The sequence below is a fragment of the Calonectris borealis genome, chromosome 10 (genome assembly GCF_964195595.1).
Source record: "Calonectris borealis chromosome 10, bCalBor7.hap1.2, whole genome shotgun sequence".
In the NCBI taxonomy this organism is placed as follows: domain Eukaryota; kingdom Metazoa; phylum Chordata; class Aves; order Procellariiformes; family Procellariidae; genus Calonectris; species Calonectris borealis.
In genome coordinates, this window is record NC_134321.1 from 13,411,249 (window position 1) to 13,435,999 (window position 24,751).

Genomic DNA, 24,751 nt, shown 5'->3' on the forward strand with positions numbered 1-24,751 from the left:
TCAGAGGAGGAGCCATCTGAGCAAACGCTGCTTAGCTGGGGGTATTAAGCTAGTAATGAAAGCATTTGGATGCTAGCCTTGTTTAAGCACACATTGAGGGGAGCCAAATACAAACTGCTAGGACCTTGTTGGTAGGTATTAGGGCAAGTAAAGATTTGCTGTGCATGGAAAAGGAACTGAAAACGAAACCCAGTGAAGGTTTTCAAATTCAAATACTGAACTGAATCAAATGCTGCTAAGTTCAGCTGGAGGAAAACTTCCTGCTGATGATAATGGACACTGAATTTGGTTCTAATTTTGCTGCTCTGATAAAGATCTTGTCTTTATCTGACTCTAAAATACAGATCAGGAATACAGTGGTAGCAAATTTGAAGCATTACAGTCCCCATTTACATGTCGCTGCCTCTTGTAAATACCTTTGGAGAACGCACAAAAGGTTGAAAAAGTAACACAGTCCATATTAAGAGGTAGATGGAGAACCAGATGCAAGTAAAACTTTGAGCACTAGGGAGTCATTTCTCTGACAGACCAGCTTAATAGCGCTAGGGGCAATATTTTTTAAAAGCAGCCTCACCAACCTTGTACAGATTATACTTGCAGTCCTTTCCCTTTGCATATGCAAGGGCATAATTGCATGCCATACAATGCATTTTGGATTTGCACAATTGAGGAGTCCTAGATGTGTATTGGGAAAGCTAGCCTTTATGTGGAGATTGCTTGCATACTGCAGTCATTTTATATTTAAAAGTGGTCACATACACTCACATGCACAAAAGAACTGCTTCAGCATGCCATCAGTGCTCATTACAGGGTGCTGTGTCCATCGGCACAGATGGAGAACCCGCGAGGGTATGTCAGCATACTAATTCTCAAGAATCAAAGGCTGTGAATTCAAAATCTGGATTTGATCATTGGAAAGGATTTGGAAAAGCAGTGTTTACACTGTGATTTCAGTGTACAGTGTTTGCAGTGTGCACGGAGATCTCGCGTATGTCTGCAGCCTGTTGCAGTATGTCCCTGCAAATGAAAACCAGGGTCTGTTTTAATCCTGCACACCAACTTCAGGCATCCTAATTAACCCTGCAACAGTAGGGCTTGTCAACAAATAACTCAGTTGGCATTCCTGCATATTGGATGAGTTTGTTTCTGGAACTTGATTTCCCTTAAGAAATGGGTGCAAACTTTTTCTTTTATTGGAAAAGACACCAAAAAAATCCAACTGATAGTTGACTAACAAGTGTGAGGGTCAAATCCACTAACAGGAATAATAAAGCAATTTGTCCAGCACACAGAACAAGTAATTTTGACAATTTCTACTATAAAGGCAGAAAACAAGACAAAATACCTTTGCATTTTGAAGACATGCTGCTTGTCCTTCCTTTGATACAAGACTTCAGAAAGGATCTTGCTTCGATGTCTGTAGATAATGTGCAGTAGCCTCTGCTTTGAGTTTACTATCTAACAAATTTCTGGAGCTGCAAAAGGGAAAAGAAAAGGAGGGAGATGAGGACATGTAAACAAAAAATGATGCAGCCAGCAATGTATTTTTCAGCAGAACCTGGGACTGCTACATTTGACCTACGTATCTTTTGCAGGAGGAATTGGGTGCCTTGGTCGTGACAGGGGACAGACACGGAAATGTCTTGATGCAGTGGAGATTTATAACCCCGATGGAGACTTCTGGAGGGATGGACCTCCTATGCCTTCTCCCCTCCTCTCCTTACGAACAAACTCTACCAGCGCAGGCTCCGTGGAAGGGAAGCTGTACCTCTGTGGAGGATTTCGCGGAGCAGGTACTAAAATGAGTCTGACATTCTTCACATAGTTGAAATCAGTTTCACTGTGCACAGAGTGACCTGACGACCGACCAACCCTATCAGGTGGCACTGGCATGCCCTGGAACCACAGAGCTGATTCAGCCCTTTGGACTGTCGGCTCCTAATGTCAATATGAATTGTGTTCTGTTTGTCCTTTGCTTTTTTCCTTAACAAAACATGAAAAATTAAGGGTATTTCCGATCTGCGTGAAACCTGTCCAAATCTACATCCAGAGCTACTGAGATCAGGAGCTTAGTGTGTTATGGGCATTAAAGAAATTGGACATATTTGTTGAAGATTAAGGCACTATCCATCTGTCCTTAGGCAAGCTATCTGGCTCTGCCTATTTACTTACATGCTTTTCATAATCAGTGTTGAAAAAGCTTGTGTATTTAATGAGGTACAAAGAGACTAAAATTCCAGACCTGGTGATTTCAAATAATCCTAGCCCCATGGCCACCTTTCTCCTTTTAAGTCTTCCTCCTCCCAACTGTGCTTGGCTCTGTCTAAACCTCCAGTACTGCTAACCATTATTTTTTTCATTATAAATGCAAAGAGTCTCTCAAAACGCGCTCACTTAAACCCTCCTGCTACATAGCAGCTGCTACCCCAATTTCCCTTCTAGGAGAAAGCAGTAATACAGATGCATTATCCGCTGCTAATAAATGGCATGTCAGGCTCACTGTTGCCCAGGAATGGCCACGTGGTATCGCTGGGTGACGTGTCCTTCACATTACACTGACTCCAGTTGCATCGACTTTTACTTGTATAACAAACACTAAACTTAAAGCTGCTGCTATTTTAGAATGATGATTTTCATCAACTAGTTCACAACTGACCTTCCCCTCCCTCCATTTGCTACTGTTTGAGGAAGCTGCCTCCTGGAAGCAGTTGTACGGCAGCGCTCTCACAGGCGTGTTCCCGTGTCCTCTCTGATGGAAGTTCTGTGACCTCAGAGCAGTTATGGTTACGATACATCACTGTGTTCCCGTAGCAAACATTGTGCCATCGTATTTGTCTTTTTCTCAGCAGTATTAGAAAAAAGCGTAAAGTTAGTGGGTACAAATCTCAAAAGGCTGATCATTTGCACCGGCCAATGAAGCAACTTCAGCCAAGATGACTAACAGATTAGTAGGAGATTTTCTGAATAAGGTAGCTTCAGAGCCATAAAAACACTCTCTGTACAATACCTCCACGTTCTGTCACTGAGTCATGTATAAAAAGTGGTAGTACCGGGAGAGGTTGAAAGTCCCCCTGGGGATTTCAAGACGGCCATCTTTTGTGTGTTTGCATAATGCCAGCTCAATGGGGGCCCGATTCCTGACTGTACTGCTGCAATCTATATAATTACGAATAGAACTCCCCTGCACTAAAAGTGTTGTTTAGATTGGAAAACAAGAAGTCAGAGTTAGAAAATGCCGGGTTTATAGTTACCTGTGCAACCTGAATTCTGACCCCTATGCGTGCATTTTGTATACCAGCGAAGAAAGAGTATGTGATTGTGGTGTTAGACGTTGTTATGATGTCTATTAACAAGGGAGCCAAAATAAGATTCTCAATTGTAAATCAGATGTATCCAAATGTTTGAGGAGTTGAGAGGAAGCTGTGCCTTAAAGATGGGCTTCTTAATATGACTTTCAAGCTATTAAAGGAAAAGGGCTTTCTAAATCTTCACAACAACAACTTCCAGCCAGCATCATGAAGAAAAAGATGGGTGGAGTCCATACGCTGAACCTGAAGAGGTTAGCTGGCCTCTCTCCCTGGCCCTGTCTTCTCTGCATGCTGGGAAGAGCTCCCGCCTGATCTGCTCTTTGGGGGTGAAGGGTGGAGCGAGGGGAGCGGGTTATTACTGTCATATGGGAACTTGGAGAGGGTGGCTTGACACTGCTCTTTCACAATTACAGCTGCTCAGCAGCTTCAAGATATTCACAGAACAGCATGTGCTGCTGCTGCTTTAGTAGCAGATAGGGTTATTTTAGAATGTGCTTGTTTGGTTTTAGTCTTTCAGGTTTCTTGGCATGCCACTTTGATTTTTATGAGGGATGCAACCAAGAGAGGATATTCCAATTTTACAAAACATTGTAATTTAGTTTCAACCAAGTGGAGTTTTTGGAACAAGCTGGAGGCACAGCTGTAGTCTCTGGGTTTTCTGCCTGCTGAACACTAAAGGGCTGCTGTCAACATTCAAGAATGAGTGCTTCTCAAAAAAAAAAAAGAAAATAAGCCAAAAGCACTGCTGCAACGGAGAGTCCTAGCCAATGTATATAAGGGGCTGCAACCAGCTCCCTATATACTACAGATCTGTCCCCAACTCCCCAGCCTCAACTTGTCTTTGCATTTGCTTAAACCCACTCTTGATCCAGCAGGTGGGCCTACTAAGGATGTTGTTGCATCTTAGTTTTACTTGTGTATGTGCCATGCTCTGTATGCCTTTCTGCACAAGTATTGACCTAAATGGATAATTAGAGACCAGAGATGCTGTACACAAACACAGAGCTGAAAAGCAGCTGTCAACTGCTCAAAGGGCCTTAAATTTGGAGAAAAGATAAGTACTGCTCAGCTACCATAGCTTCTGAGTCCCACATGACTCTCGAAGTTTTGTGATGGCAGGATTCCCATCCCATATATATTGCCTCTCACAAATCTTGGTGTGCTTGAAGGAGGACAAGAGGCGCAGCCCTAACAGCATCCCCAGGAGCAGAGGAAGAGAAATTACAGCTACTTAGAGTCTCCAGAGGGAATTCAGCTTGGCCAGCTGAGAGTAGAGTTTGAACAATGCAGAGCACAGTCTCTCTAAAGGATGAGTGGACTCCAAAGTGTCTCCAAGCTTCACCACGAGAAATAATCTTCCTCTGATCTGCAAGGAATGCTGTTCAATGTTGAGCTGTGTTGGTAAACACAGCTTGTAAGACTTCCCCTGCTGAGGCTTCCTCAAGTTAGAAGCTTGCTCAAGGCCTGGCCATGAAAGGAGAAAGGGGATTAATTCAGCTGAAGTTTAGACACCTATCTGGAGTGCCTACACTAAGACCTTAGTGACCTCAGGCTCCCTGCAGCATATGGAGAAGCACAGACACTTCCAGAGGGAGATTCAGGTCCTTGGTGCTTTAAATCTGCTCTGAAAGACCAGAAGGCAATTCAGAACCCCCAAGACCCCTCTTGTCTCTTAATGCTCCATGTTTTGATCAGGATATAACCTGGCTTACCTAAGGCAAACCCCTCAGGAGCTTGGTGTCTATGGTTAGACGGTACAAACCACTCTGAGACCTCTGTGTTGTATCACTAGCTGAAAAATACTGTATGTTCTTATGATCACGATAAGTACCGAAAAAAATCACTTCTGCTTGTTTTGAATTTGTTTCCTCCTTAGCAAAACTTGCAAAACTTTATCTGTTAGCCAGTAGTTTACACGAATTAGCTCATTTTCTACTAAAACTATTATGGCAAATAGGAACCATTAATCTGCTTGTCTCTGACACTCAGCTCCAGCTCATGTAGCCTAGTGTCGTGAATGTTGCCTGTCGTTTGTCAGCAATGCTATAGCATTCATCAAGATAGTCAGAAATGTTTAAAATGGTTGGGTTTGTCCATTAGTTTATAGTTCTGCACAGAGTGAAAACATTAGCCATAGTATGAACACTCAGAAGGACTCGATGCGCAGTAGCCAGCCAGCTTTCTACTAATTGTTAAAATACGTTGCCGCATTTACTGCTGTAACTATGGATTTTAAACCAGCCTTTGCAGCCTGACTATACAATGTTCTTGTTGACATGTTTTATTTCCTTTGCCTTGAGATAGAACTAAAACCTGCCACCTGCACAGGCTGACAGCTATTAACATTAGCCCGTGCATGGCAGAAGCAGCCTCATTAGCGTGCCTCACCGACGGAGGTGGTAAGCAGCTCTTCAGGTATGCAGCATTACACGCTTATAAAATGCCTGTCAGATTGGGTTCCCTTTCTTTTTGACTGCTTCTGAGTACTATAAATATTTTTCCTGGTAAAAATCATGAAGGCAATGGTGTGTGCCTCTTTGCTGGGACTATGTCATCTGCTGTCACTGTCGGCTCGCAGAGGCACGTGTTTGTTGAGTTTGCATTGTTGCTGCACAAATACAGAGATCTCGTAGCCTGTTTCTGGGGGCTGGGGGTTGTAGCTTTAGTTTCAGATTTTAGATGTTCGTCCAACTGCCTGTCTCACAGATTTGAATTAATAAATTCAAATCCAGAGTTGATTTTTTTTTAAACTTGATTATTTTAATTAGAATGCCATCTTTACTGTATACCCATGTGACATCAGCTGATGTGCAAAGTAAAGGGACAACCACTTCAATGCAAATAATAAAATGTTTAACAGGTCTGCTATTAGCAGCACATCTGACTTAAAAGGTCTTATAATTTCACCAGCTAACAGCACACTTGATGTGGCAGTGTCTTCCTCTGAATTGGCAGTTTTGCCATCTCCAATGTAGTTTATAGCAGAGAAAATATATGTACTGTTTCCCTACTATGTATGTTGAAAAATTCTGTAATGTGTTTAGCATCATGTGTGAGAGCAGAGCTGCTCAACCCAGTTCTGTTATTTACTTCCTGATACCAAGTAGAAATTAATTTTTCACTTAAGTGGTTTTACAGTCAGAGGAAGGGGAAAGGGAAGAAATATCTATGAACTTGGAATACAAGAATCTCAATTTTGTGTTTGCAACTGTTAGCCAAGATAGGTGATAGTGAGTCCTACTGGCTGTGTCATTTCAATTCTACAGAAAAAAAAGATATGTACTTACCCTAGATTCATTTTCTGGCCTCTTCTTCCTCATTTACATAAACTGCAATCCATACATTGGAATAGAAGCGGCGCTGCTTGCGGCAGTGCAGAACCGTGTAGTAATTACTGTATTCCAGCTGAGCTAATGAGTTTGTATCTCCACGCCATCCTCTCCTGACAGTGGACTAGCTTAATAGTTATTTATTTTGACTAATCTCCCATAAAGGCTGTTCCCCCTAGTCTCCTCCATTATGTGATTTAGATGGAGAATCATTCTAGTGCTTGTTTTTTATTATAGTGGTTATGGAACATTACTGGAATCAAATTAAATTTAGACATATTAAGAAGTCTGGCACAGTAAATACTGCACTTGTGAAGTTTGGGGGTTGAGGGATTGGAACAAAACCTGTTTCTCCAGCACCTTCCCATGTTCCCAGCTAAATAAAGCAGAGGGGCAAACCCCGGGCTGCCTATCTGCAGCACTGTTTGTTTCCCTCTGTTAGAATTTACCGGGCAGCGATGAATAATTAAAGTTCTCCTGCCCACAGTTGTTACCATTTGAATAAATATCCCCACCAATGAAAGGGATTCAGAGTCCCTGCGCTTGGCTCGGCACAGAAATCTGCTTGCGGCCGCCCGCTGCGCCGCAGGCACTGCCACATCTCTCCAGCCCGCGCGCCGCGTCCACCCCGAAAAATGCTACTCGACCTTTTGCCTAATTCTCCCCAGCGCCGGCGTGAGCTGCCAGGCTGCTGTCAGGAACCGGCGTGCGGGAGAGACCTCCTCAGCTTGCTGCCTTCCCAGGGAGGGCTGCCCATTACCCCCCGCTCATTAGCTAGAAACTCGCTACCGTAAATAAGGCCAGTGAGGTCAGGGGAATTGCTGGGGAGCAGCACCTGCTCGTCTCAGAGCTGAATTTGACCCAATAGCTGACAGCACAGTATTAGTAATTCAGTCATGCATCTTGCTAAGGCTCATTTATAGTTTATAAAGGGTTAATGAATGATTAATAGATATTTTAATGCATTTTAATTAATTGCTGAAGAGGTCAATAGGTTGTTTAGAAACATGGCTTGTAGCCATGTATGACATCTTCTATTGTGTTCATAACTGCCTGTCATGCATACAGTCTAAACATGCTTTATATCCTCTATTAATAATGTATTAACCCATTGTAAGGCATTTAGAGACAGTATCTTAGGATGGTCTGAGACCAGTAATTCTTAGTCTGATCTTGCAGTTTTTACTCGTATGAATGGTGCGTTGACTTCAGGAGCACCGATCCTGCTGCCACCGCAATCTGGGATCCTGCTATCACCTGCAGCACAAGCAGGACCAGCGCTGTAAGATTATGTCTGAAAGAGGCCTTGCCTATGAACAACAGGCAAAATCTGGAAAGCGTTTAAAAGCTGAAGTAGCTGGATCAATCCCCAGAAAAACAGTTGAAGTAACTGAATTAGAAGTTCCTTCCTGTAGACCATCCCATTCTTTATGTACATATTTTTTTAATTTTAATATATATTGATTTGTGAGTGAATGGGTGGATCATAAAACTATGGTCCTGAGGAATTACACAGCAGAGCAAGAGGATAGAGGTCCTGTCTATGAGAGTGAATCTCTTACCTTACTCCACGCAGGTGCTCTGAAAACAGTAAGCTGCCATAGTTGTAAATTCAAGCCCCAACCTGCCTCCCAGCTTTCGCCGTGTCTGGTGGGATACACCGCCTTGATACTTAACATGACGAAGGCTGGCCAGCATGTTAAACAGCCAAGCCAAGTTCCCTCTCCTGTGTATTCTCTGCCTGCTTCTGCCCACAGGCACAGATGATGGATGTACTTGACCCCACAAGCGTGTGCGCTGTGTTACGCCAGCAAGGCTGGTAGAGTTAGGGGGCAGCTCACCCGCGCAAATGGGATTGAAGGCCACAGACTTGATGAACTTATTCTTTTTCCTACTGCAGATGAGGAGCCAGGACATCTGGTGGTAATGATCTAAATGCACTTTTATCCCACTGCAACACAAACATGAATTCCCAAGTCACCTCACTCCACATCATGTAATTATGAAAGCAGCTATTAGCGGTGAGGAAGATTAGTAGCAGAGGCTAGTCCCATGTGTTTAAAATCATTCTCTGGTCTCTGGTACAGATAATGGCACGCAAAACCAGGTACAAACCAGCAGCAGAGGCTGAACTGCTTCAAGGCAGCTCTGGGGTGGCTGTTAGGTGACAAGAACTGGGGAAGCCAGTGAAAGAAACACCTGCGTAAACATTTTGGGGACTCTTGGGGAACTGGCAAGCACCTTGTGATGTTCAAGTGGTTTTTCCATGGAAAGAGCAGAGCAGACAGTTAACAGTTTAACCACTACAGGTGTGGTGCCTTTTTTTATAAACTGATTTATGGCAAAAGATGATAGAGCACATTAGGAAACTGCAAACTGGAAAGGAAAAAATGGACAACCTGGGAACCGACATCAGCAGGAGGTCAGGCAAGTAGCCTGCGTGAGGATGTCCCAGGCATAGAGCTCGTGGGCAAGGACAGATGTGACACTGCGACCACCCCCCACTACACAATGCGGTTCTGTGCTGAGGTCCCTGGCCCTGCTCCGGATAAACTTGCTCAGGTCCTGCTGGCCACAAACCAGTATGTCAACGTAGCTACGCCGCAGCTAGTAGGCAGGTGAGCTTGTCCAAAACTACTTTGGATATCTCTGCCCTGCACTGATGCAGTCACGACTTGTGACTTGGCACATGTTTCACTATCTCCATAACTCTGTTTCCTCATTTGTAAGAGGGAGGCAAATATACCAGCCGACGTCAACGGGCTTCTATAAGAAATAATGAAATACTGGCCACATTTCAGCAAACTTGCCATAGATTTAACTCCAGTGAACTGAAATTCAGCATGGATTTTTTTTTTTAGTTCAGTGCTCTGGACACTAAACAGGCTATAGTAGAGTGAATTTATTTGTATTGGCTTACAGACATAATAGCTGCATGGTTAATAGTCCTGGATGACATATAGATTTTCTACCTGTTAAGCATGTTGCCTGATTCTTCTACATCTGCCTCCCTTTAACTCTCCCAACCCAAAACCTAATAATTGTATCTGAATGTTCAGTTCCCAATAGGAAAGAGAAAGCAAGGTCAAAAAAGACCAAAAGTGGTAATAAATACTATATTCACGTGGAAGTTGTTCCTCCCCCCAACCTCCAAATCACAAATGGAATGCAGTTCAAAAAAAAAAAAAAGAAGAAAAAGCAGATAAAATATTTATGTTGCCTGCAGTTATACTAGGGGTCTTTTCAAGAATGGTTCATCCTGATTTATGGTCAATCCTGATCCAAATGACATGAGAAAACTTACCGTATAAAATGAAGTCTGGCCATATTTGGGGAGTGAATCATATCTGAAAATAAACCTTTTAAAGAGAAAACATGATTGTGTATATGGAGTGCAGGCAATCACTTACTGAAAATTAGTATTTTTGTTGTTTTTTCTGCACATTCAAAGAAAAATTTCATATAAAAAATTGTGGGAAAGTGTTTTGTTTACAGACCAGAATATAAAAGAGAATTTAAAGATTACACTCATTTTGCTTTCAGACTACTATATTTACATATATGAATTATGATTTTAGTATTTATAAATTAAACATTTTCAGGTATAACTCAAGTTCTTTCACTGGGGAAACATAGGTTTGTAGGCTCAGTGTTAGCCTTCAGTCTACACTTGTACATCAAAAAGGCATAACTATACCAAAAGAGCTCTGACTTTCTTTTAACGTACCATAATTTCTTGTGGGGATAAATTTATGCTGGAATTAATGTTCCCTAATCTGGTTTAGCATTTTCCCTTCCTGAATAAAAATAAACCGTTCTGCTATAAACACTGTTTTACTCCTTGAAAAGGATCTGCATTAGGGTTAGGTTTGTACTACCTGAATAATTCTAATATAAAGTGGTTTAACTCCTATGCAGAAAAACATAGTGTAAAGAAAGTTTCTTAAAACTTCTCACAGTTAAACAAGAATGTGCAGAAAAATACTGCCTCATTTTGTAGAAAAAATGAAAGCATTTGGAAAGGAGTGAAATTCTTTCATTAGGTAAGGTGGTTGTCTCGTAAGTGATGTGGAATAATGCTATGTATGACAGGGAATTCTTTGGAGTGGCTTTTTAAGCAGGTAATCTGTGTAATACAGCCAATTTCTTTTTGTAGATGTCACATTATTCTCCTGTGCACAAAATTGGCTGCTAAGATATTGCCTTTAAAAAAAAAAATTGCAATTAAATAAGGTGAACCAATGAGGCAGAATCTGGAATTATTTGCACCTTCCGGCTTAAAACTCGTTATTGGGATTAAAGCCCAAATCCAACATTACAGTCTGGAATCAAAGGTGCTATTCTCTTTTTTACTGTCCTAACCAAGAAAAATTAAAAAAAAAAGAAAGGAAAGGCTTAAGACTTGAGGTGTTTTAACTCATCTCTCTTTTAAAAAGAAAGGGGGGCTGTAATTTTTTTTCTGAAGTATGACTGTATTTTGAGCAGTGCTTTTCCTCACATGACCTTTCTCACCCAAAGGGTGCTGCTTCCTTTCATATTAAACAAGATAAGACTAGAGAAATGATTGCTTCCCTTATTCCAACAACATACTCTTTTTACCTCCCAAGGGTTAAGAGTTAACTAACACTCCATGTGCTGGAAAGCAGAATTTGTAGAGTGGAACAAAACCAGTTACAACATCCCACAGAAAAGGGAAACAAAGGACACTAAAGGTTGTGAGTCACCAGGGTCAGGAAAAAACACAGCAAGGCTTGTAAGAAAGGGTCGCTGAATCTGCCTTTGATGTTTTAATTATGATTTTTTTTTCTGAAGTGTTGCAATCACCCACAGAATGTCTCAGTTCCAGTGTTTGATTTTTTTTCCTCCGATTGTCTCATTTTTGTCATCATCCATGCCAAAGAAAATCCAGGCATAAAAATTTATTGCATAAAGGGGATGATCTAATAATAAATACAGGGACTGGAGCCTCCCATGTCACAGCTTAGGTCTGTTTGTGTCTCCGTATTTGCCTCTTAGGAAAAACCTGTTTGCTCTGGCAGGGTCCTACAGAAATGAGCTCTTTGCTGGTACTGCCACGTGTTACTTGTTTGCAGTTTGTCAGTTATGCATTCTCTCTTCACGTGTAACTGGGTTTTTTTAGCAGCTTGCTCTCTTCTCTCTTGGATGGGTGCAGCTTTCCTATATATTATTATTATTCTCCTTTAATATCCAGGTTGGTAAGCAAACCACCATGACTAACATTTCACTTTCTGTGAACAGCAGAAAGGAATGGAACAAGCATGATTCAGATAGGCTAAATCCTGAAATCTTACCCAAATTTTACTCAAGCAAGCTCCTAGAGATCTATAAAAGTCCCAGAGGTCTGGGTTTGGACCAACAAAAATTATGCCACAATTGTGACACGACTGAGGGGAAAATGAGTACGGGCGGTGGACTGTGGGACAGGAACACTGTGCTGCACCCCTTTATCAGGTGAGAGAGGGGGCAGAGATGGTGAATGGTTGGTGAGTGGTTTCCTTAGATAAACATGACAAAAATGTGCAGGAATTTCCAGAAAGCTGAGACATCCCCAACTCCCTGCATGTGCAGGACCTGCAGTAAACAGAACTGTCCCGAATCAGCTCAGCAAGGAGACGGATCCTGGGAGGGGAAGAAGTCTTGTTTCCATCTGACCTCCCCACACCCTGCATACTTGCAGAGGAGCCCTAGGGGTATTTTAAATCCCATGACACTACGTCATCATACCATCAACACCCATTTTGCATGGAACCTAAACCACCACAGCACTATCTTGGGGGTACTAAACCCCCAGGGTTGCTGTCCTCTGGAGGAATATGTGGTCTGTGTTTCCCACATGAGAAACAATATATGCCTCTGAATGCTCTTCTGTATTTCACTCTCTTCCCCTTCTTCAATCCTTTGCTGTTGGTTCCACAGAAGGGCAGTGTCCAAACAATGAGATACGGTCGATAGATGTGAAGGATAGGGCTGTTTGTTGTTTTTTTTTTAAAAAAAAACTTTCTAGAAGGGAGAGCTGAATGTGAACCTCAGTCTGGACCATGTAAAGTTCAGCCTGTCACCAGTCTTTTAAGACTCAATAAAACACTGTTGAGTATTCAGTGTTTCTTGCTATGATGGTTCTTATCCTGGTACCTGTGAAATGTCTGTGCTTGGAAATCTCTGAGACTGGCTTCTAATACATCTACCCAGAAATTCATCAGAAGGAAGCTGACAGCAAAACACGTGCACATCCTCAGCTCAAAGTAAGAAAAGTTTAGACTAAGGTTACTTGCTATGAGAAAGCAACTTTAAGGTGAAAAGAAAAAGTGAGCAGAAATGAAAGACACTTTATTTTTAGGAGAGAACTTGGCTTTGAGTAACAATTGCTGGAGAGTTCAGGACTTTTGTTAGCAAAGAAAGGTTTTGCGTTCTTATAAGAAGTTTAATATAGCACTGCTGGTTGACAACTATGGTCCTCTGCTGCACGGTGCTTCTTTCATTATTTTTTGTTAGTCTCAGTAAAAAGCTTCTTGTCTTGAGATTGGCTGTGATTTAATGGCACTCTTCTAACCTGACTGTTCATGACAAATTCCTCAGCACTTCAGAACAGCTAAAGTACATTTAAAGCTCTGGAGGTTTCTTTCTGTCTTTCTTTCTCCCCAAATCACAGGATATCCAGACTTCGCACCCAAGAAAAGCCATAGTACTGGAGTGCTTCCAGGAGCTGCATTTTAGTTGGGGCAAAGAAAAGACAACATACTGCACGTAGGCATACTCATTAACAATGGGCAATACTCTGTCTCTAAAAGATGAGCATTTGACAATTGATTGCACAATGAAATGCCATCTGCATACTTGTCCCAAGATGGAGCACTTCATGCTTTTGTCCCTGCAGCTGCACCTGGAGCCCAGAGTGTGAGAACTGAACACACCGTGCAGATCTCCACCTGCACTATTTCATTTGCTGTATGTTGACAACTCGCATGCTCTTCAAACAGTGTAGCTGTTAGGACCACAAAAATTACCTTTTCATTGCCACCTTACAGAAGGGTCATAATAATAATAACTGCACAAACCTCTTTGATCCTGTTTGACTTGACTCCTGACGCCTGCTGTGGTTGCTTCTGTTTTTCAGCTCGTCATGAAGTTATCACCAAAGAGATCCTCGAGCTGGATACATGGGAGAACCAGTGGAACGTGGTGGCCATCAACGTCCTCATGCACGACAGCTATGATGTTTGCCTTGTTGCTAGGCTGAACCCGCGGGATCTTATCCCTCCTCCCCCAGATTTAGTGGACCAATAGAAGTTCAGTGACTCTCAGTGCTTCCAGATTCTGGAGAAACTGAAGAATTTGGAGAGGCAAATGCTGCTTTGGCTCTGGATGACAACTGAGTCCCACAGAGAGGAGCTGGCCACACATGCTTAAGGACAGAATTGCCTTTGAGCTGCGCTTCTCAGACGATGCTTAATTTGCTAGTACTGGTACTCTGGACTTCTGTGATGGAAAGTCGAGGTTGCCCAGCCTTTGTGTGTGGCTCTTCGTCTTCCATCTGGCTGTGCAAGCTCCAGTGCTGGGTGCAGCCTGGGCCTCTGGGACCCGTTGGCTCACAGGCACAGCGGCAGCCCAGGGCTCATTTCACAGCAGAGCATGACTTATGAAGGAAAGTTCTAGCCAGGGAATCCCTCCTTTGCTGTTCATCCCACCTGGTTCTACTGAGCTACCAAGGAGGCTGAGAAATACGTTAAGTCAGCTGGTGAAAACCAGTCCAGCTGTACCAAAGGGCCAGACTGTACTTGACTGATGCAGGAGCAGAGGGAAAACAGAGAAGAGCCTTTGTTCGTTTTAAACAAAAAAACATTAGCCAAGGTTCATCAGCCAAGTATACCAGCTACTGCAAACATCATCTAACCCACAGAGAGGACAGGCAAGAGATCCTGTTTTTGCCAACAGAGCTGAGCCTGTGCTAGTAGAAAACTAGTCTTTTGGCAACAAGCGAGTCTTCCAGCAGGGTTAGTAGGCAGTCTGTACCAAAGACAAGAAGAATCCTAAATTTTCACATAGATCCTACCTGTTACAAGGTCTGGTGTGACCAGAACCTTAAAGCTCAGTTAGAAAACCCTCTTCCTCTGACAGATGGAGTAGGGGATGTAAACTAAAAAGTAATAAATGAGACCAGTATTATCTGCACATCAGCTCTGCAGCTACAGGGAAAGGATAGATGTGCTAAACGATAAACGTTTATATAACAGTAGCTGTTTTTATAGAAGTAGCTTTAATGAAGAGCAGAAGGTAAATTCTCTACCAACAGAATTGGCTATAATCACAGGGAAGAGGAATAATTCAAACAGTGTTTCTTAAGGCAGTGTTAGCCTTTATAGGGCTTGCAGACAGAGAGAAAATTGTTACCCCATTTGAATTACCAATAACTATTCATCAGTTCTCTGGTGCCTACCTTATAGTGTATCTGTCTGTCACGGCCTGGGCAGTATGGACAAGAGAACTGGAAATCTCAATTGTGCTCTTGGGCCAAAATTACAAATGGTAGTATGCTGCAATGCAGAGTGAATGTCAGAGGCAAACACTAAGAGTAAACTATGATATAGTACAAGAATGATCATTGTCAGCAAGAAGTTCCTTTTGATGGCTACAAAAGCAGCAACGAAACTGGAAGGAAAAAATTGGCAAAGAGATGAGAAAATCCATCAGGTAGTTCATCTGTAGTTACTTGCAGGATTTGCACTTCAGAGCATCTCCATTTTCTTTTTCAATCACGTTTTAGGCTGCAAAAATGCCAGCTGGGTTTTGGGTTTTTTTTGTCTGCAATGCTTACGGCAGAGAGAGATGGAGAGGATGACCCAAAAGCCCTTTCCCAGTTTTGACTTTTCTGGTTCATGAACTATTCTCTAAAATATCCAGTGGGAATATTAAGCTGTCATATAAAAACAATTAGCAGGAAGGTCACTAAAGTTTACCTGATGACTATAGTAGGACACTGAGGACTGCTCAGACAACAAGGGAGTTGGTGGGCGGGAAACTAAGGAAAACATGTAGAAAAGGAGTAAGTCTGAGCCTTACAGCTAATCTCTTGTTTCCCTTTGTTTCCTAAGCAGAATGAGTGTCAAAGCCTAAACACATACTCTTGTGTTTGTATCATTTCTGTATCATCCAGTCTTCCTTTTTTTCTTTCCATTTTTCATATGTAGGTCATCATCTGTCTAGAACAGAGCTGTGACAAGCATGGACTTCAGTGGCACAAACCCGCGACCGGTTCCTAGAGTCTTAACCACTCTGGTCGCTAAACACAGTTGTAGGTATAAGATCAAGGAGGCAAACTCTGCTTTAATACCTTTTTTAAACAAAATCAGTAGAGAGTTCTTCCAATTAACCACCCAATATTGGAAACTCTTTTTTTAACTTTCATTGTTCCTGCAAAGTAAAGGTAATCTTGTTCTAATTTCTCTGCAGAGCTCTCAAGGCAGCTGGAAGCAATGCTCTTAAGCATCAGTTAAGTGTTTCCTTGTGAAACTCCAAATTCTGCAACTGTAGCTACTGATTCTGCTTCTTTCACCTTTTTTGTTTTAAGGAATAATGTTTTAAAGGGTTTTTTTGTCTTTGGTCTCTGCTCTGTGGTCTATTAAAAATTCTCCTGCAGTTTAAAGCCTGAGTTAATCTACTGGATTTCTCTCTCTGAAAGACAGTCTACTTGGAATATTTCAAGGGGAGAAGGGAGACTTTCGCAGGCTTCCATGAGTCATATTTGAACATATATGTGGAACACAGCTGAGACTCCTCTATTAAACTTTTATTCCAGTAGTGAGCTGGCCATTTCTTGCCCACTTGATATGTTTTGCTTCTTAGACTGATATTTAATGAGCAGGATGGAAGGAAAGTATGTACTCTGAGAAGGTCTGTCTTGATAACCGAGGAGAGTAATTGCATACGTTTTATATACTGGCCTTGCAATCACCTAGCTTGAGCTATAGTGGGCAGTTAACAAGTTTTCCTTCGTGCGCCTCTGGCCAGTGACCTGCCCTCGCGTGCCCCCAGCACTGCAATTCCTGCTGCCCACAGGGTCTGACTGTTAGCGGGGACTCGGGTGTCCGCGCCTCTCAGTCTCTGCCCAAGTCCCAATGTCTAGCGCTATATATCAAGCAGGGAATTGTTTTCTTTTGGATTAAGTATCTAGAATGGGGGCACTAACTTCTTAATTTTGTGTGGGCCCCATGTAGTTCATGGTTTGCCCTTGGGGCGACTACAATTTCTAAACCAATACTTGGAAATGAAAGCTTGACTGAGGAAGGAAGGAAGGAACAGAAAGCACACTTATTGAGAGGTACAGATTTCAGCCAAAATCCGTCTGAGAGTATATGAATACTGCATGTCTGATATGTCCATGGGTAGTGTCACATTGCTGGGAAAGTCCTTAAGACTCTTAATTTCTTCTATTACAAATCCTGATGCAAAAAAAAAATTACAGAATATGCATTCTCCAAGCTTGTGAGTTTCAGTGAAATAAGAGTTTACTTCAGCCCCTTTCCGCCTGAGCAGTAGTTAGCTGCGCGTTTAATCAAGGCTGTCTTAACATCATCCGTAATTCTAAAATGCAAACAAAGCAGCGCTGGCAAGCTACTGACTATTTAAATGAATGGGGGGATTATTAAGCAAAGGCATACACTCCAGTTTCACCTGAAATGCTGAAGTACATCACTAGTTGCCAAATATGAAGAAAAATGTTGGAGAGGTAGCTGGTCACGTGCCACACAGGGAGTAAAGCAAAAAATGAAATGCTATAAAAAGCTAATTGAAGCTCTCCATTTTTATCCCCAGCTACTGTTTTATTTTGAAACTGTCCATATATAACTGATTTCATAAGGATCTCTGTAGATGTCTCATCTCTGTTTTCATACATGGGGTCACAGGAACTGCCCATATATGTAAACCATCAGGCACCTGATTACCCACCCTCCCATACCAGTACTGTGATGGCCTGTGGCTCAGTCCCTGCCCGAGCCAGGCAAACACACACACACATTTTGCATGTGTGCAATATTGAAATTTATGTGGCAGTTTCTGTATTGTGTTCCAGCTGTATTGTGCCGCTCAGGAAGCCTTGATTTGCCAACAGAAAATTGCCTTGGTGCACACAGAGCTGTCAGCTCCTCTACCAGCACTCCCAAATACTCTCCAGGTAAGAGGCTGAGGGAGCATCAAAACCGAGAGACTGGCAACAGAGATGAGAGCTGCTCCCAGAACGCTACAACATGCAGCGGAGCCAAAGTGGGGTGGAACGATCCTCCCCATCGCTTCCTAGGGAGGGTTCAGATGTAAAAGGATTTGGCCCTGGATCTTCATCTTATATTTTTCCTCTACTCTACTTGAAATGTGTAATGACATCCTTTCACCTGAAAAGCAATGAAAACAAATGCTAGAATAATTTTTTTTTTAATGTTAAAAGATATTCATGAGCATCTATATTGTATTTCTGCTGATCTGAAAGACAATGACATTCTTTTAATAAGCTGTTTACCTAGTGATGGCTATCTTAGCTACAGTGATGGTCTCTTTCACAGACTGCTCTCCTAATGGATTATGTAGCTCCTCTGAAAATTTGTTTCATGAATCACAATGCTTTGAATCATCGGGTCAGAATTTCAGCTACTCTTTTGCAAATTTCTGTGGCTCTCCCTACAGCTTTTCAAGCGGACTCTAGCTCCAGCTTCAAAGAAAAGCTATTTCACCCCCAGTTGTGCTCAGCTGGAACTAGTACATTTGCAATTTACTATCATTTGACATGTAGAGGTTGAAAGCGAAGGAAATATTGGAAAATGGCTAAAATATACATAGATGTATGCAGAAGTACACTTCCCTTCTTCCCTTGGCGAATGTCTCCTCTGTGTTTACTGCCCTGCCTGGGCATCTGACGGAATGATTTACTAATAACCCGTGATGGCAGCCACAGTGAAGGCCATGCTGGGGCTCCGTGTTCATGCTGCCAGAGCGGAGAGAACCAGCATGGTGCAGAGCTGTGGCTCCTGACAGACTGGCCTGCCTCGCCGTAAGAAACTACCTTCAAATGAAAATGCATTTAAGTGTTCCAGGATGTATACTCCTATGGGTTTTATATACATATGTATAACATTATTTTTAGAAGTTCTTTACTGACAGCAGTAAGATTCCTTTTTAACACATACCTGGCAATGCTGTCTTCTGCATAGCTCATCAAAGTACTTCAAAAGAAGTGCTGGTCTTTAAATATATGGAACTATTCCAGGCTTCAAGTCAAAAAGAACCTTAAATTCCTTGCTGAGCTAAGGAACAACTGGGGAAATCTTTCAGTCCTTGCCTATGTCTCCTTCCTTTTCCAATTTTTTGCTGGCTGCAGCGCACCCCTCAGAAGCTCAGAGTCCTCTTGAAAGTTTTGCACAAGTCTGTTCTGTATCTCTTCGCCTAACCCCATTTCTGCCTCAGCCCACTTGTCTGACCAGCCCTTAAACTCCTTCTTTTCCCCTTTGCTTCCCTAGAAGATGGGAACAGCCACTCGGGATGTTCACCAGCCACCAGACTTCTCAGGAGCCCATCGCTCCAGCAACAAATCAGCTTTGAAGGACAGAAGGAAGACCATACCAGCTCCCTGGATTTGAGGACACTCGTCTTTGAGCAGGTTCTAGCCCCAACCCAAATTCTGTGGTTCAGTCTCATTGCAAATAAAATCTGCCTACTTTGCAATGTGCTCTGGCTACGGCCGGGGTTGGAAGGCAGGTGACTTGCGTTCTACTTAGTCTTGATGCTGCCTCGCTGCGTGATGCTGGTAAGTTTGACATTAAATGCCTGGCATACTGTGCGTGCCATAGCTGTAATGACTGCAGGCACAAGCCATTATCATTATCTCTTATTCCTGAACACTAGTTGCTACAAAAACTGCCTGAAGCACAGAGGGAGGTGTCTTCATTATTGCATTATAAAGCTCACGTCTTAAGGCCAGATTTTCTCCTGTAGTTTCAGTCAGCCCAGGTTTCACTAAAGAACCTGGTCTCTAATTTATCAGGTTTTAGTATTGGTATTTTTTGTCCACTTTGTCCTTTTCTAGTCACTCTTTATAAGAATGCAAGTGACTTCACCAGCCTTTCTACGAAATGCATTATCCAAACTGGCCTCCCGAGGCTGCTGGCTTTTCATTATCAGGGTCGAAGTACAGCCACTAAAATGCCAGTCAGCTGCACTACTTTATTTTCTCATTCAGCAGCTTCATAGTAGAGGAAATTTATTTCATCCGTACATACAGCAATGTGAGAGGAAACTACTTCCCACATACACAAATTCCTGACTCATTCCTTTCAAAGGTGGCTAAAGCAACTGCTGAATCCTAACATGATACCCATTCAATAGGCTTTTCCAGGCTTTCCAATACGAGGAGGAGGATCATAGGGAGATGAGGTCTTGTAACTAGGGCACAGATTGGAAATTTGAACCTCTGGGGTTTGGGTCCAGTTCAATTACTCTGTTTACTCGTCTTGGGCATCTGGTCTCTGTGCCTAGGGTCGCCCATGTAAAATAGTTATAATAATACATCTCTACTCATTTTGTGGGTCTGCCTTGCTGTGCTTTTAGAGGGGGTGACTCACAGATGTCTGTAATGTTGAGATCCAGAGATCAAAAAATGTTATACAATGGTAGAATAATAACAGTATTGCACTGCTGTCATCTCCCTGATTTTTGGTAACATGGTTGTCCACAGCATTCAGAAACTGAGCCTTCCTGGGAAAGCAGAGACTGGATGTTTGCAGCTAACGGGTATTTTGTTTACTCCTTCCCAGAAAAGCAATAAGAGATATCTAATTGTGTAATACGTTAAGTAGAAGAAGAAATGTAAGGCTTATTGCATGTGCCTTCATAGCTAGTCACACTTCTACACTGGCAGAACTAATCTCACCAAATTGAGAGGTCACTAATTGAGGCTAAATTTGAACAGTAGTAATTAGAACAGTGAGTGAACTGTATTTTTCTCAAAGCAGATTTGATTTAATAAATTGTACCGCTTAGCCACAGTTGCTTTTTTGCTAAGCAAAAAAGAGAAGGTGCTTTACAGAAGTGTAGTAGATTTACTGGGTAATTGAGGCCTGAATTTAGATGATCTGCCATAGCTTTGATAGGAAAGCTTCAACTCACGAATTCCCATAACGAATCTGTGATCAATTTAACTGGCCACTAAAAGGCACTGTTGCATCCAAGGAATCGCCTATAGAATACGCATAAGAGGGTTTTAGGATATTGCTAAAGTGTAAACAATGTGGCATCTACTTGCAGAGTAACTGAATTGATACTAGGGACGGTGTTGCCTTCCCCACCACTGTGGGTGAATAAATAATCTTAGTCGAACTGCCAAGTAATTGATAATACTTACTGATAGGTAATTTATAATACATAAGGCCTGAGATTCCAAAAAATCTTTTAGATTAAGACAAATTTTGCGGGGTAGAGAACATTTGTTACTAAGCAGACAGTGAGATATACTGGCATTTCCCTGCAGTTAAAAAGCCCCAACAAAACAACAAAATGAATAAATGCAGTTATTTTGCAGGACAGCACTGATCAGAAAGCTGCCTAATTGCCTTGTTTCCTTTTAATACGTTAGACTGGAAGCCTGTGTGCAACAGCTAGTTGGCAACCTTTAAAAAATCAGACAGACTTACACAATAAAAATAAAAAATAGGACAGATCCTTCTCGCACACAGACTAGTGTAACTCAGTCAGGTATAAATATTTTTTAAGTCAGCGATGAAACAAAGGTGTGAGAAGATGCTCAGACCTAAGACCAACCTAAAAATCTCTCTCCACTCAGGGGGAGGCTCACAGTGCTAGGATTTCACCCTTCTGGTGAGGACGAAAAGGCAACGAAGTGAAAGATGAGAAGTGAGAGACTGGTAATGCAGACCTAGACCTTTCTTTCTAGCCATGAGGTCAGACATAGGGCAGGTCAAGAGCTGCTGAAAGTTACTGCCTGTAGACGGCTGTCTACTGACCACTGCTAAGCATGTTACTATATGGCAATCCCATATCTAGTGGACAGAGAATCAAACTGCTAAAAAAAAAAACCATTATCATGGCTGGCCTCCCTGCTGGGACCATGAATAGCAGGGGTAATAACCTGTAATATTCACCTTCCAGTCTCCAGATGATTCCTGTTAGCAGTGTTAAAGACACCAGCCAGAGGGATTTTGCATTAGTTTTGTCTACACCCATAACAGGGATCAATATACAAAGATTTAAGGGAAGTCAAACCGAGGGAGTGGTGAAGAGAAGGGGGAGAACTCCCAAACCAGCCTCGTCTTTAAAACCATTTCAGACGTGTCTGTTCCATTTATTCTTCATTCTGCCCCTAACCTTAGTTAATTCACTGCAGCAATACCTCACTTAAAAGAAAAAGGGAGCAGTTCTTTATTTAAGGTCAGGAAAAGAGCCTACATCCTACAGGAAAAGAGCCCATATTTAATGGGGTCTCAAATGTCGTATCAGACACTTCAGTGTCTATCATTTGTGTATATTTTTCTACATGCCCCCAGAATGACACACTCAGACTGCTATCTCTATGAGCTCTCTCTGAGATAAAGTGTTTGAATTCTACTCTTGATTACAATGACAGTCACCCAGAATATGACAGCATCTACCCATCCATGTTCCTCAAAAAACCAGATACCCTTTGCATTTCCTAGAAGGCAAACCAATGGAAGGACTGATCTTGCTAAGTGTTACATGCAGAGATGGCTATGACTACTCTAATGCATACAGAAATAACAATATGCCTAAATCCGTAGTCCTCTTAAATAGCCAAGATTAAAATTACCATGGTTAATATTGTCCTCTGTGACAGTTGCTGGCATGGGCTTTATCTTCCTTTTTGCCTTTAGGAGCAAAGGACTCTACATGGATTTTGTCCCAGAAAATCATACTAAACTGTGGGCTGTTCATAGGATAGGTCTTTCCAGGTTGCAGTGAAGTCTTAAATTCTAGCTTATATTCAGAAGATACAAAGGTTAAAGGGTTCTTAATATGCTTGTTCCTTGCAGCATCCTTCAGTAATGATGCTTTTTAAGGTTGTGTTGCCCACTTAACTACTAACCAGTCTACAACAACACAAAGTGCACAGGAAAAGGTAAGAAGATAAGAAAATAAGAAGAAAAGTGGCCTTTAAAGGTGGCTGATAGATTCCAGCTCCCCTCTTCTGTCAGCTGGGACACACCTGCACTTAGGTGTATGTGGATAGCAAAGCTATAGCCATATTGCAATTGTGAGATGTGATTTTAAGCTGAATAGATGTACCCAAGCCAGATCTAATGATTAGCACTGAAGATTCAATAGTCCAGGTGTCAGCTGCCCTAGCAATTCAGTGTGATCTCTAGCTGGCTTGGACAGCCCATGCTGAAGCCCAAGCTGTTATGTGCTCACTGCTCTCATTAATTATCAGTCTCAACTAAAGCTACCTAAGGTATTCACTCATGTTGCAGTCAGAACTCCTAAACGAGTATGAAAAAGACTAAATCTGTAGTTCATCCGCAGAACTTGAAAAAGCCTTTTGCAGCCAGATCATTTCGTAGTCCATGTTGCGATGAAGCTACAAAATTGCCTAGACTGGCACGGCACAGCACAAAGAGAGCACAGAGACAGGAACAAGCGCCCGCTAATGGGTGTGTGGTACGGCAGCTGCTTGTGCCAGCACTGCCACTTGAAAATTCACTCATCAAACTGTGCCTTAATGCACCAGCATTCACCTCAGCTCTGAAGCTAGCCCTCTGTAAAGCCTGTTCTTTGGAGTGCTCTAAGCTAAGGGGACAAATAGTCAAAGACCATACCAAGATTGATAATTGCTGCAAAGCCTTGTCATGACTCATGCATTAATAGCTTACTGCTTGATGGCTTCTCATGCTCTTACACAAAGATGCCAAATAGCATATGAACGAAACCATGGGATTGGAAGTTCACCCTCTTTCCAGCATTCATAGCTGATAAAACCTTCCTAAAGGTTTTCGTTAAGTACTTTTCAAAATGGATTAAGAATCCACCCCTGCTCAGCGTTGCAGCATGGAGCAGTCATCTGATGTGCAAGATAACAGTGATCTTGCCAGGAAATTTGCTGTACTAATGCTGCTGTCCTAAGCAGCTCAATCTTTAACCTGATTTCTTTGTTTCTTAATTCAGGCAAGCCGCTGTAGCAGAAATGTTCAGTAAAGACTGCTAAGCCACTTGGCATGTCTATAAAACTCAGGCGTGTTAACTATTCTCTTGCTCTTTCCAGCTGGCCAGGGTTCTGCTCACTTGCATTTAAGGAGGACTTTAATGTGCTTGTACTACTACGATATTGCACAGATCACCTTGTAGTTACTGTTTTATTTTCCTAGCTGAGCTAGGTAAATATTGATAAAGACTTATATGGGTTACTTTTATAAGGAAAGTAAATCCTTATAAACAAAAATTCAAAGCAAAGCTGTAGCTCGCTTTTTTTGGAACCATCTGTGCACTGTGTATTTAATCATATTTCGGTTGTTACTGGATTTACTGGATACATTTTATAAAGTGCATTAGGAGATCCATAGGGATGTGATCCACTCAGAGGATGTGACCCAGCAGGATTTTTGGCCAATGACTGTAATAGGAGCAGGATCAAACCAAGCCTGTCATCCTCTTAGCATTTACAAAAGCCTTCTCTGAGATCAAGAGATAAATAGTAATCAAAGGTCGATTAAAAAGAAGTGATATGTTGTGAGTAATTTATATCTAGTTTGGATTTTTAGAAGGAAAGAAAGTTATCAAGAAGAGACTTTGTATGCCCAATCTGAATACAAACCTGAAATTATCCAGCTGCTGAAAGTCACTGTTGTTCCACTGAAAAATATGGGTAGATCAATTCCAAAGAAGGAACCACCTACTGGGAATAACAGGACAGAAATCATGACATAAAACCCACTGTTGAACCATCCACAAAGATCATCTGCTCTATTTAAATTATAGTAGGTTTTTGAGGGGCATTTGTTAAAAAATCTACACCAAATTTCATGTCAATAAAACAGTTAAGACAAAACTGGAGTCAAAGAACAGAGGAAATATAGCTGCCGGGGG

General features: G+C 42.0%; 1 protein-coding gene across 1 annotated transcript in view; it reads left to right on the top strand.

The window, feature by feature from the left end:
* The window catches only part of KBTBD12 (kelch repeat and BTB domain containing 12), a 33,286-nt gene extending 16,604 nt beyond the window's left edge, over window positions 1-16,682 (top strand). Inside the window, exons 4-5 of the mRNA XM_075158921.1 lie at window positions 1,596-1,793; window positions 13,773-16,682. Of these exons, the coding sequence (XP_075015022.1) occupies window positions 1,596-1,793; window positions 13,773-13,942 (368 nt within the window). The 3' untranslated portion in view covers window positions 13,943-16,682. The remainder of the gene's footprint in view (window positions 1-1,595; window positions 1,794-13,772) is intronic.
* Window positions 16,683-24,751: the final 8,069 nt, after the last annotated feature.